At 35.7% G+C, this 13,519-nt stretch overlaps 1 protein-coding gene across 7 annotated transcripts in view; it reads left to right on the top strand.

The window, feature by feature from the left end:
• Positions 1 to 13,519, top strand: part of Tinag (tubulointerstitial nephritis antigen) — a 90,738-nt gene that overhangs the window by 17,960 nt on the left and 59,259 nt on the right. For all 7 annotated transcript variants that reach the window (XR_012450613.1, XM_074081888.1, XM_074081889.1 and 4 more), the window contains exons 4-5: positions 1,146 to 1,260; positions 11,701 to 11,824. Coding sequence is in view for 6 of the 7 variants with exons in the window: in XM_074081888.1 (XP_073937989.1) it covers positions 1,146 to 1,260; positions 11,701 to 11,824 (239 nt within the window). In the remaining variant the exon portion in view is untranslated. The remainder of the gene's footprint in view (positions 1 to 1,145; positions 1,261 to 11,700; positions 11,825 to 13,519) is intronic.

Below are 13,519 nucleotides of genomic sequence, written 5' to 3'. Positions count from 1 at the left end.
AACCCATCACATTATAAATAATTTTGGTGATAGAAACATCAGGATATGGTTTAGATCTGACTAAAGCATGAAAATATGTTGCCCCAAGTTGCAAATAATTTGAATTAATAGTGATTAAATTACTTTCATCTTTCTCATTTATCATCAGCTATCATCTCCTAACGAACATTTATCTTCAAATTTAAATATTATATTTTGAAAACAAGGTATCTTTGTAAGGAAGAGTACCAAATGTGTTTCTAGAAAAATATGCACTTTTTGCCTAGTGTTTTGACATCAGTTAATTTCACACTACTATTAATAACTAAGATAATTGAGCACTGGGCACAAATTAACTTATGTAACTAACATAAAATAGACCATTTCAGTAACTAGTTATTTTTGTAATTTTTGAAAGTAAAAATTTTGGGCTGGGGATATAGCTTAGTTGTAGATTGCAGGCCTAGCAGGCAAGTATAGCTTGTCTTCATTTTTCCATGTATGCTTCTTTTCTTGTGTGTGTGTGTGATACTGGGTCTTTAACTCAGGACCTACACCTTGAGCCACTCCACCAGCCCTTTTTTATGAAGGGTTGTTTTTTTTTTTTCAGATAGGGTCCCATGAACTACGTGCCTGGGCTGGCTTTGAACTGTGATCCTCCTGATCTCTGCCTCCTGAGTAGCTAGGATTATAGGTGTGAACCACCTGTGCCTAGCATGAATGCTTCTTTTATGTGGTCAACTTAATTTCAAATATAAATTATAAGTAAATTTTCATAAGTAATATTCTATAAGTACATTTCTGTATGTTGAAGCTTCTTTCTAAAATCTATTTAATGACATTTAAAGGAAACTCTATGCAATGGCCTTTATTATACTTTACCTCCCTTTGCAGGAGGTAAAGATTCCATATACTTGGTTTCAGCTTGTGCCTTTCAGTTCCTTATGAGTCATTACAGCAATTGAAATGGACCAGTTTTTAGGAAGGGTATCAAACACTTTATTGTTACAATAATCAACAATGTACATTTACATAAAGATTATCTAGCCAGCAGTAATAATTTCTATTTTTGCTGCTGTCTAATTTTAAAAATATAACTGAACTTGTATTTATAAAAGTGACATAATATAACCTACATATTTCTTCCCCTTTCATTTGTAAGGCAGATGGACAGCACAGAACTACAGCCAGTTCTGGGGAATGACCTTAGAAGAAGGTTTCAAGTTTCGCCTAGGAACCTTGCCACCGAACCCCAAGCTTCTGAGCATGCATGAAATAACAGTAAGTGTTCTTTCTGATTTACATGTGCACATCAGTTTGTGTGGGTATAATTGTGTGTGTTTAAAGCGATTTAAAATAACCAAATTAATGAATTTTGAGCTTGCAGAATCATAAAAATGCAAAATTTTGCCATATAAATATGAATATCTTTTCCCCAAATGGTTGTTATATCCCTCAGAAGTTTCACGTGCAATTGAAAATTGCTATTATCAGTGAGACATAGTGTCTTTTAAAGAGTGACTGAGCGTTTCTTTCCATTGCAAATGATTTCACAAAAATATGCATTTCTGATGACAGGCCGCTCAGGGTGCCGAGGCTTCAGGAAACTCTGGTCTGTACTTTCATTTTTAAGTAAATGCATTTAGTTGGTGAATTCATCAAAACTCTATTTTGATGTATCTAAGACTATCCACTATCACATGAGATTGAAGAAAATGCTGGCAACTTCAGACATGTACAGTATGACGCTTTGTAAAGAGTTGCTCTCAAAAATCTCAAAGTTACCAATAAAAGAATATGTTATAAATTTTTCTTGATGACCTGGTCAACTTGTGAAATGACATGTTTCCTAGCGTTCTTATGCTTTGTGCTTTTGTATTGGCTTCCCTGTAAGAGCTATCACCATCTCGTAGGAAGTATCTTGCATAAACAAATCTCTTCTTTAGAAACCACAAAACTCTTTGTGGTTTCTTACTCCCCAGGGTGAGATGCTTCCTAGGCACATACACTTTCTAGTTGAGAGGCTGACTGCATCCAAGGCTGTTTGCTAAGGCCCAGGGCAGAGTCAGTGACGCTCTGAAGTGTTGTGGCCTCTCCACTCACAATAAAGACATCTGTCCCAGCTGCTTGGAAGCTCTGGGTGTCTTGGGACAGAAGTGTTGTTGCTTGATGTTGGTTTCTCATGAAACATTGAACCCAAGCTTTGCTTTACAAGGATGCAATCACCTGAGCTATTGAGAGGGAGACAACAAGTGCATTTCGAGTGACCGCGTGTTAAGTGTGGGAGTGTTTCATACTTTACCTCATTTAATTCCTGCAGCAGCCTGATGTGATGGGCGCTATCATCATCTGTATTTTAAAGACAAATGAGTTAAGATTGAGAGGCATTAGGTGACACTGAGATTGAGAAAGGTTAAGAGCTGTCACAGAATTAATTAAACTGTAGCTGGGACATCTAAAGAGGTCTGTCTGCCAACATAGTCATTGGAGTTTCTGTAGAGTCAGTTAGCCAGTTCAGGTTCAAAGTAGCAAAAAGCCTTTTAATTTAACTAGAGCTAATTTTCTGAAATGACCAGTTAGAGATATTTTTGGATCTTTCCTGCAATGAGTAAGATAAAATCTTCAGAGATATGGCTCAAATTCATAGTTTCTAGTGACTTAAAAGTGTGATCAACTGGAAAAAAAAAGTCATTTTTTTCCTTGTGGTTTTTCTTTTAGTCCTCAGCTGGGAAAAAAAAAAGAGGTAGCATTGCTTAAGAAAATACTTACCATTATAGAAATTATTCTTTTACTTTCTTCTTTTGAGGACAGTGGTGGGCCCAACACTTATTGGGGTGTTTTACCTATTTCCTTGGGGCCATTTCTAGTATTTGCTTTTTCAACTTTAGTTTTTGCAGCTAGGGATGATTTATAATCTAGTCAAAATGAGGTACAGCTCTTTCCTAAGTTGCTACTCACCATATTATAAAAAAGAAAATTTAATTCAAAATCATTTATTGGCTCCTGGGGATTTGTTTGCATAAAAGTCTCTGCAGTGATACTTAAATGAAAATTCTTAGTGATTAGTGCTTCAGAGAACTTAAATTACCTAGTGCTAAGAATTAATGTAAGACAGTTGCCAAGGAGTTCCGGAAAGCAATAAGGAAAATTCAACTTACCCATAAAAGCTGCATTACCTACTTAATTAGATTATTTGTTCTAAAGCAAATAGCTTGAGGACTAAGTTTCTGAGTGTTGGAATTGTCCTGGTAACTGGTCAAGTAAAAGAGAATTGGAAATTCAAATACTTGTAAGAAGAACATGAGGTCAGTATGAGCTCAGTTGAACTGGTAGACACAGAAAGAGTTTAAAAAAATAGGTTAATTTTTTAGCCTGATGACTAGAAAATACCCAACACATGATATCAACCTGTCTCCAAGCAGAACAAAAATGAATTTTGGGGGTTATGCTTCTGAAAACTGATATATTTTTCATTTTCAAAATAAGTAATTTTCAATATACATAGACTGTATGTATAATTGGGGAAGGAAGGTGCCAATATTGGTAGCAGAATGAGATTCATTGTACTACAAAAACCTACTGCAATCTAACCCAAATCCCTCCCTTTCTCTGGCCACATTGAATGCATGAGAGTTGGGACTCAAGAACTTCTTGGTCTGGATGGGAAAATGCGTGACAAGTCATGCTAGGGTCCTGCAAAAGCAGTTCCCTCCCCTGGAAGGAGGTTTCCTGGCTTCATTCCTTAGCTTGCATCGCTGTCGTCATAATGTTCTATTAAGCATGAGTTAGAGGTTAGTAGAGAATCCCATGATTGTATAAGTGTGAAAAATCTTTCTGACCTAGATGGGTTTGTGCAACCAAACACATTGGTGATTAGTACCAATGAGGAACTGAAGTGTGCTGTTGGTGGGGACTGGAATGAGGTAATTGTGGGGTTTGGGGAGGCCTTTCCTGGACGACAAGTCTCAGAAAGGGCAGACAAAATAAAATGTAAACATACCATGTTCTCTGGGCACAAGCAAGTGGGTAAGAAGAAATAAATGAAGTGAACAAAAACAGGCTGGAAGGGACCTGCCTGTACCATGCAGCACTTTGGTGAGAAGTTAAAAAAAAAAAAAAAAGAGCACCCTTTCTGGGTGGGTACAAACCTGAGTGTTGAAGACTTGGCAAGGTGAAGTTTCCATTAGAAGGAAAGTGGTACATATACACAATGGAGTATTATTTAGCCACAAAGAAGAATAAAATTATATAATGTGCAGGAAAATGGATGGAATCAGAGATCATTATGTTAAGCCAGACCTCATTTTCTCTTTCATATGGAGACTCTAGATTTTTTAAAAGGACATGAATATATATATATATATATAAAAGAGGACTATTTGGGAGGTAGAAGGGAGATAAGCAGTGGGAGAGAATATGATAGAAATACACTTCGTGACATATGAAAAAGACATAATGAAACCTATTTCAAAATTTGTAATAAAGTTTTAAAAAAGGAGGGTGAAGGAGGATAGAAAAGAAAAAGTAATGGAGTGAATATAAACAAAGTACATTATATGCATGGATGGAAATATCACAATGAAATTCCTCGCTTTATATAAGTAATAAATGCTAATACAAATAATTAGGAAAAAACCCATAATCCCTCTGGACAGAAACAAGGATTGACAAAGCAGAGGGCCTCCACCTGCACTTGGAGCTAGGCTTTTGGGGGCATCTCACAACTTGCAGAAGTGTCAGTGTTCCATGTATGTCAAATGATTTGTGAAACAATATCTTCCTTCTGAAGGTCCACATTATTCACTAGTACACTGAAGAGACTGAGAATTTTTATTCTCTTTATTTTTTTCACACAGTGAGAATTCACAAGATTAGAGGAAGGGATTTTTTATTTGCTTGCTGTTTTTGTTTACAGTGATTGGTAATATTCCCCAGGACTTAGGTTCCACAGAACACACCTTAAGAAACACTGACTTGAGTTAAAATATTGAAATAAGACTGTCAGAGGGAGCAAAAGTATGTTCTAAGGGAAAATGGAGCCTTCTCAGTGTCTCAGGAAAAAAACAACAGAAGCAACCAATCATTGTGAGTGAAAGCACAGCATGAAGTTTTGACTGAGTTCTCTTTGAATCAGAAGAAAATCATGCTTGAAGTCATGTTGAAAGGTATTCGTGTTGAATGTGAACTGAGCCCAGTGCTTGTGAGAGCCTGGGTTTGATCTCCAAGCGCACACACACACAAACAAAAAGGTACGTGTTGACCATGTGTTCTTGGAGCCATTGTGCTTGGGTCTCAATGTGACTGATCCATTTACTGTCCGTCTCCTCCATAAAATGGCAATTGCATTTGTACCTAGCTCTTAGGGTTGTTAGGATTTCATGACAGCCTAGATGAGAATTGCTTAGCAAAGTGCTTGAATTTACCACAGCCTTCAAGAACCGTTACTGTATAATATATCTTTTTCTGCCTTGCATTTTAAACTTTGGTTTCATTAACCTTAGGAGAATAGCAGGGTTCTGAAACAGGTCAATTCTTTAAGGACTTAATTATCCACACATTTATCCCTTGGAGCTTTTTATTTCATACGCAAAGGGGTAGCCTTTGGTTTATTGGCTCTGGTGGAGTTTTCATATTTTCGTTGACCCTAAAAGTTCTTCTATTATGTTCTCAAATTAAATCAACTCTGTACACGATATCTTTCCAGAAAAAAATGCTCAGGTGTTTCTGAATTTGGCAGATACCTCCTGGAAACCTCAATGTGTTTTAGTTTCTTATAAATATCAAAAATATTTTGAATGAAAAATACCATTTTCACAAAGAAATGTGAAAGTTAAAGCTTTTAGAAACTCAGTTGAATTTGTTTTTCAAATAGATTTTTTTGTTGTTGTTGCTGTTGATTCCCCAGAGGGAATAATTAGATATTCTATCTAAGGTAGAACTATTTGGAAGCTATAAAACATTAAAGATCTGTAGACTGAGCTGAAAAATGTTCTAAATTTTTTAGAGTCAATCTCATAGTGAACTAGCATAGCTTTTCTCAGTCACCCAATATAAATGAATTTAGCTGGCATAACTAACAAACAAAAATATCATAATTTTCTAGTTTGTTGGAAGTTAAATTGATCCAACATTTTATGCATTACATAATGACTTTTAAAAACTAGCATATAATAGTTGCACAGAGTGGACACATTGTAACATTTACAAATGTGCTTACAATGCATCTTAATCAGATTCACTTCCTCCATCTTTCACCCTCATTTACCTTCTCGCCCTTCTTTGAACAGTTTCAACAGTTTAGTTGTTGTTTTCATGTATATGTGTACAGAGTACATCCACCGTACTTGCCCTCCTTCACTCTCTCTGTTTTCACCCCTTCCCTTCCACTAGTAAGTGGAAAAGTGCTTGGTCTACCTCCAGTACTGCAAAATTTTAAAAAAGGATCTTCAAGTGCAAATTACAAAATAATTAGGGCTGGGGGTGTGGTGGCTTAAGCAGTAGAACCCCTGTTTAACAAGTGAGAAGCCATCAGTTCAAACCCCAATACTACCACCACCAAAAAAAAAAGGAGTCTAATATATAATGATATATAATGACTTTAAACTAATTTTTGAGACCAGAAATAAAAAATTCATTTCATCACCTGGATACTTTATCATTATCTAGATAACACAAGGCAGTTGATTGAACTTATTTCTCTAGTCATTTGGTTAAAATAGGAGGAACCTATTTTTCTTTCTGAAATCAGTTTCAATGATAGCAAATACTGGGCCATGAGATAAACCTTTGGGAAAACTGACGTTCACCTCAGTTGGAAGGTGAGGTTCACCTTCCAAGTTTAGAGACTTTCTACACTCATAGGCTATTGAAGTTTTTTATTTCATTGAGAATAACTCTTTTCTAAATAAACATCTTCGACTTGATTCCAATAACATGCCAACTGTGTAAACAGAAGCATGAATAGGAACCAAAATACTGACAATAAGAGTAAAAAACCCAGGCATACTGTTACGTACTGTACACAATATTGAACAGAAATGATCATTTCCTCCACTAAGGCAGAAAGTGTAAGAGCTGATGGTGCTACAGAGGAGGGTACAGCCAGGAGTCATGGCAAGCCCATGTTTATGTGTTTCCCTCAGCTCACCTCAGAATCTTCTCATCCATAAAGCAAAAGGGCAGGGACAGATTAGTATTACTGATGTCATTAAATTAAAGATTTTAAAATTCAAAGAGATTCTCAAGTGTCTCTTTCTTTTTCCCTTCTTTCTCAGAATGGAACACCTAACCTTCCAGTAAGCGTTACAGTATACACTTGGTCTCCGTGCTCATTCACCTGCACTTGAGGCTGAATGAATGTTTTGTCTTTCAAATCCATTCTCCTGTTTTCAATTTTGTCTTTCTATACTAGTCACAGTTTGATGCAGAACACTGTGATATAATTGAATGTGGCTTGACCAACACAGTGGGAATGAATTGATCACCACAGGACAAATCTTCAAAAAGAAATGTGAAAGTTTACTTTTTCCTCCATATGAACAAATATTTGTGGCTGTGGAAAAGTAGATTGCTGAGGTTGTTCAGTGAGCTGATACACCAGGTACCTACTCTCTGGCTTCCCCATGTCTAGGTCTGTCTTTACCATAAATGCTGTTTTTTCCCAAAATATCATGCACAAAACAGAAAGTTCTTTATTTGATTCACAATGAAGATAATATGAAATGAAATAAAATAAAGCATTTCATATGGGGCCAAGTAGAGAATTTCTAAAGCCAAAAGAATTATTTCTCCTTTTTAGAGCCTCACATACTCTGGCAGTTTTTTAAAAATATTTCAGTGAAGACAAAAATCTGTTTAAATTTCAAAACCAAAATTTCTTAGAAGTGTTTGATTAATGAATTCCTTTTAAAATTACCTATCAAAATTCCTCAGAACACTTGTTCTGAGGCAAAACACAAAAATGGCAGTGACATAGATAAAACGTAAATTGATCTTTCACCAACAAATCTGGAGGTTGATGTCCATCCTTTCCTCTCATTGCTCCATTTCCCAGGGCCTCTGTTGTCAAGGTCGTAATGTTTCAAGAAGAGTGCTTTCTGCCCATCTATAACACTCAAATTCCTGCCCACAGGAAGTCTAATCAATAGATGTAGTCATTTTTCTGATCCTGCATGTGTAGAGACAAAGCTTCTACTCCTTTGAAGAAAGCAAGAATGGAAAACTCTCACCTGCCACAGCGTCCTCACACAGTACTGATATTTACAGATCATTACAAATCACTCTATTAGAAGAAACTAGGGAAATATCAAAGGGTAACATTTTAAATGTGATAGCACAAAGATAAATATTATTGAAGACACAAAGATTCATTTAGACACCAACAACCAGAAAATCAGCTCTTTCCTTTCCAATGTCAAATAGTTGAGGAGAAATCTCTTGGTGTTCATGGCTGCTGCTCTCAGCCTGTGAAAGGTCAGAGCAGATTTATGTTCTTTGTTGCGTTATTTGCTTCTCTGGTCACTCTACCTATCCACGAGGAAGTGAGGGAGAATGTGCAGTTGAAGATGAAGGGGGTAAGTCCACAGTGGGAAGTGAGTAGTTGTACAAAGTCTGCTAGTTTCTCCCAAGACACTCTGTGATTACATTCCCATTACTTCTTCAGAGATTTTAATTCAGTTATATGCAGGGGTTATTGTGAAAAATTCTCCAGTCATTGAATTTAATACTCCTATTTGTGCATAATTTCCTTAATTTCTAAATGAAAATATTAAAATAGGGAAACTATTCAGCTAATTTGATTTGGAAATATAATTAAATTAATTGTTAAATTAAATTATGACTGAAACCTTTTCAACCTGACAGCATAAAGAATTTAAAATGCCAAAGTGGAAGATTATAAATCTTGCTATAATAACTTTGTCTTATTTAGATATTAATTTTGAAATTCCTATGACCCTTAGCTCGTTCTCTTGATTATTTTTTTACTTTATGGAAAAAATTAAGTTTTTATAAAGTATCATTTACTGAAGGCAGACTTCTATTACCTAAAAGCTGTAATGCTCACCTTTACTTATAAGCTCTAAGATACTCTTACTTTACAGGGGCACAATAATTACGGAATAGTGGGATATAAAGTTTTCTGTGTTCATTAGATCAGATTATCTGATATGGTGAAGCAAATACAATTGCAAGGTTATATATGTCTGATACACTTCAAGTCCTAGGAGCTTATTTTTAGGAAAAGCATTGTTAAGTAAGTAGTAAAACAATCTTTAAAAATCCAATAGATGAATTTTATGAATTTAACTGGCTTAGAGGATTGGTAAATACATTTTCAATAAAAATGTCATTTTGATTGTTGTTTCACTTGTGCCTGATCTTGTTGAGAAGGATTGTCCATTTATATTTTTTAAGGAACAAATCATATGCAGCAAAGCATGCTGGTTTAATGGTTCAACTTAAGGTGCCTATGGAGAAACTATTTTTAACAGATGAAATTTACCTAATGCATAGCCTATCATTATTATCAGATGAAATATCTCTCATGAGCAAAACAGTCTGATAACCTTTCAAATGTGGAAGCCCTGTTCTAAATAACTCAATCCTGCTGAAATGCATTTGAAGTAATAGTTAAATCTTTATTGCTTCAACCGAGCAGAAGGGATGCATCTTTGCTATGTTATTAAATTGGTATTTTAAAGTGACACTCTAACAACTGACTTTCTATCTATTTTTCTAGAAACTTCAGGCAATCTAGTATGATAAGTGCTTAAATGCACATGATAAACCAATAACAATAAAATTGGGAGGTGTGAGTAATGTAAAAGGTGTGTATCCCTGTCTCATGTAGGAAGACGCTTTGGAGCCTGAGTCTAGATATCTGAAACTATCCTTCTTAGAGCAATGTGTTTATTGTGCTCCAACTCTGAGTTTCTGCCATGTGGTCCATCTGATGGCATTCAAATCCAAAATCACTTGACTTTTTGTGAGGTTACCATGAGGCACAGTGCAGAGGTCTGCTTGCAGTTCCTGGCATTTTCTTACATCATCTGAGTTGCAGTGATTAAAACATTCTTATCCAGTGGTAATAGCTCTTTAAATCAAAACCAAGTGCTTCCATTAATGTTAACAATTTATAAATTATTTTGGATGGATATCTTTTCAAGCAGACGTGTAAATTCTAAATTTTCCTTGCTTTAGACTTTGAAGCTATTATGTACTTGTCAGAAGTAATTTTTTGCAAAATATCAGATGGATAATTTCACTTTTTCAATGATCATAAAAATTTTAATTAGGTAAAAGTTTACTTTTTACAGAGTGCTGCATCCATGTGTTTCTGATAAAATAGGGAAATGATTGAAATGGAGAAGAGTGGTACGAATTTTAAAACATGGGTCTAGTATCAGGAGTAAATCTTACTCAGCTGAGAATTCTTAGCACATCTTGTAGCTTTTGGAAGTCATTTCTGAAAAAGAGCTAATACTATTTCTTCTGATTTTATTACATTGAGGTATTGAGAAGATAAAAGAAAATAATGACGTTACATGGAAGGCAGAGATTGGGTGGATCACTGTTGGAGGCCAGGTTGGGTGAAAAGTTCACTAGACCCCATCTCATCCAATAAAGCTGGTCCTGGTGGAGTGAGCCTATCATCCCAGCTAGGGGAAAGCATATGTAAGAGGATCATGGTCCAGACATAAACATGAGACTCTTTTAAAAAATAACTAAACAAAAAGGGCTGGGATATAGCTCAAGTGGTAGAGCACCTGCCTAGCAAGTGCAAAGCCCTGAGTTCAAACCCCAGTACCACCACCAAATAAATAAATAAAAAAGAAAATGTAAAGCACTCTCTCAAAAATAAGTGTGTGTGTGTGTGTGTGTGTGTGTGTGTGTGTGTGTGTGTCTGAGAGAGAGAGAGAGAGAGAGAGAGAGAAGCAGGTATACATAAGTGAAGAAAAATGAATAAAAAATCCTTATTTTGTTTGAGTCTTGATTATTTTCAAAGAGAAAGTCATCACTCTAGTAAAGTTACAAGAAAGAGGATTATAGATTCTCTTTGATGCACAGAGTTCCATGACATTTAATTTGCCTTCTTGGAAAGACAGTTGCCAAAATTGACTCTGTCAGAACACTAATACAGACTTTTGAGACATCATTGTATTGTAGTCCTTTTTAATCGTCAAAGATTTCACAAGTCTCAACCAGTTCTTCATTTCAGTTTCATTTCCCCATAACTGGTATAAAGTGATGTGGTCCTTGGGGTGCTGAGTGTGTCAATATGTAGTTACCATAAAGGCATCATTTCAAAATTAATTTCACCCCATAATCACATACACTCTCAAAAATAGGGGGATAGAAAAGTAAACATTCTTTATGAGGGCAAATTTAAATAGCCTCATGCTATCTTTCATGTGGTTGAGCAAACTCTGATCCAAGGTGACCGAGCATTGGCTGAAGTTACTGTGCTGTGTGACAACCCAGAAAAGCAATCTATGTATTGTTTTTATGATTTTGTGTTGTGTTCTGATTCTCCACACTGAATTGCCACTTTTAAACAGAATGAAAAAGAAATCTTATATAGCTATACTTTCTTTAGGTACTCAAATATATAAAATAATTAGAAAGTAAGTATAAATATTACAAAAGGGCATCCCATCTTCTTATAGTGGCTATTGGGATACATTTGAGAGAATCTAACACATCTGCCTCTCTTCCCTCTAGGCTTCTTTACCTGCCCAAACTGATCTGCCAGAGGTTTTCATTGCTTCTTATAAGTGGCCTGGATGGACTCATGGTCCATTGGACCAAAAAAATTGTGCTGCCTCCTGGGCGTTTTCCACTGCAAGTAATGAAGTCATTTTATTTTATTTATTTTTGTTTCTTTTTAAAAATTAATTATTCATTTATTCACATGTGCATACATTGTTTGGGTCATTTCTCCCCCCTGCCCCCTCCCCTCTCTCCTCCCTCCCCCCAGTTCCAGGCAGGTCCTGTTCTGCCTTTATCACTAATTTTGTTGAAGAAAAGAGACAAGCCTAATAAGGAAGACAAAGCATTTTGCTAGTTGAGGTGAGGATAGCTATACAGAAATATTCCTAGCATTGCTTTCGTGTACATGTGTTATGACCCATGTTGATTCATCTCTAACTGATCTTTGCACTGGTTACTGATCCCCTTCTCATGATAACCTCTGTCACTTTAAGGTTTCTGTTTTAGCTCCTCTGGAGTGGGGCCATCAAACGCTTTCATGTTTTGGGTTTTCTACCTAATGAAATAATTTTAATTACTTTCTTGTAATTTTCCCCTTGATTCTAGAGCCTGAGAGAGTAATTAAAAATTTTAAAAATTATAATATTTAAATATTAACCTATGATTAAGTAAAATAAAATCTTATTCTCACTTAAAAAAGCAACCTGAAGATTATAGATTTAGTCTAAAAATTGGTCACAGATGTGTAATTTTAAAGAGGGAGTGAATCAAAGGAGTAGTGCAAAGTCAGAATTTATTTTCTGAGAGTGATGGACAGATAAGAATATGAAGGCTCCCCTTCACTCTTATCATTATCTGTAATCCTCCCCCACAAAATCCTTATATTCTCTTTTTATAACATTTGCAAAAATATATTTAGTTATTAAACTCTTTTGAAGAAAAGTAAAACTTTATAAATAAGTAACAACAAATCAAATGGTTTTCATCTCATTTTAAATAAAAATAGGCATATAAATTCTGACTTTAAAGTGATATAACTGATCTTTTAGCACAAGGAGCTTCTGAATTAGTATTGCTCTACTCCAAAAGTGCAAAGAGTACTTCTTCTATATCTATTATCGCAGAAGTTCAGAAGTCCAATAAATAAATTACTCAGGCTAATTCCAAGATTTGATCACAAAAATTGTTCTCAAGTGAGTAGTGATTGCATTTCAGCAATTAAATAGAATTGAACACAATGAGTGAGTACTATTAAAAATCTTTCTAAAACTCTGACGTAGGCAATGATTTCAAAGGAATGACCAGAAGTAGGTAAAAGCCGTGAAAACATTGTGAAATAAGAGCACAGGTTCTTAGAGAAGCCAGCTCCGAAGAGTGGAATGCTGACCTCTTTGTCTATCTACTCTGCTCTGTAGAATTAGCCAGGTCTTTCCAGAAGTGCACATGTCAGATCCGCAACCTCGGCGTGTTCACCTATGCAGTGCTGCATCTGTTAATTCTATGCTGGTCCCTTCCAGTACTAATGCTCTCTGGGGAATCTGAGTTCTTATTGCATTAGAAATCCATATGGGTTCTTTTGAACCCTGTTTCTGAAGGGTGGAGAGAGATTTAGTGAACTAAAACATTTGCTACTTTGTGGTTATGTGGTTAATGAGTTGTACCTCTCAGGTGCTTCGTAAGAACTTTTCCTTAAATTTAAGGTCAACCAGTATTTCCGATGATTAAACAAAGCTGTTAGTGGTGAGATCCTGAGGCTGATCTGGAGGGTATATTTTGGTGTTTCCAAATCATAACTCTGCAGATAGACTCAGCACAATCTCAATAAGTCTGG

Source organism: Castor canadensis, chromosome 8 (assembly GCF_047511655.1).
Source record: "Castor canadensis chromosome 8, mCasCan1.hap1v2, whole genome shotgun sequence".
Lineage (NCBI taxonomy): Eukaryota > Metazoa > Chordata > Mammalia > Rodentia > Castoridae > Castor > Castor canadensis.
Note: the sequence above shows the minus strand (reverse complement) of the source record. Positions and strands in the feature narration are given on the sequence as shown.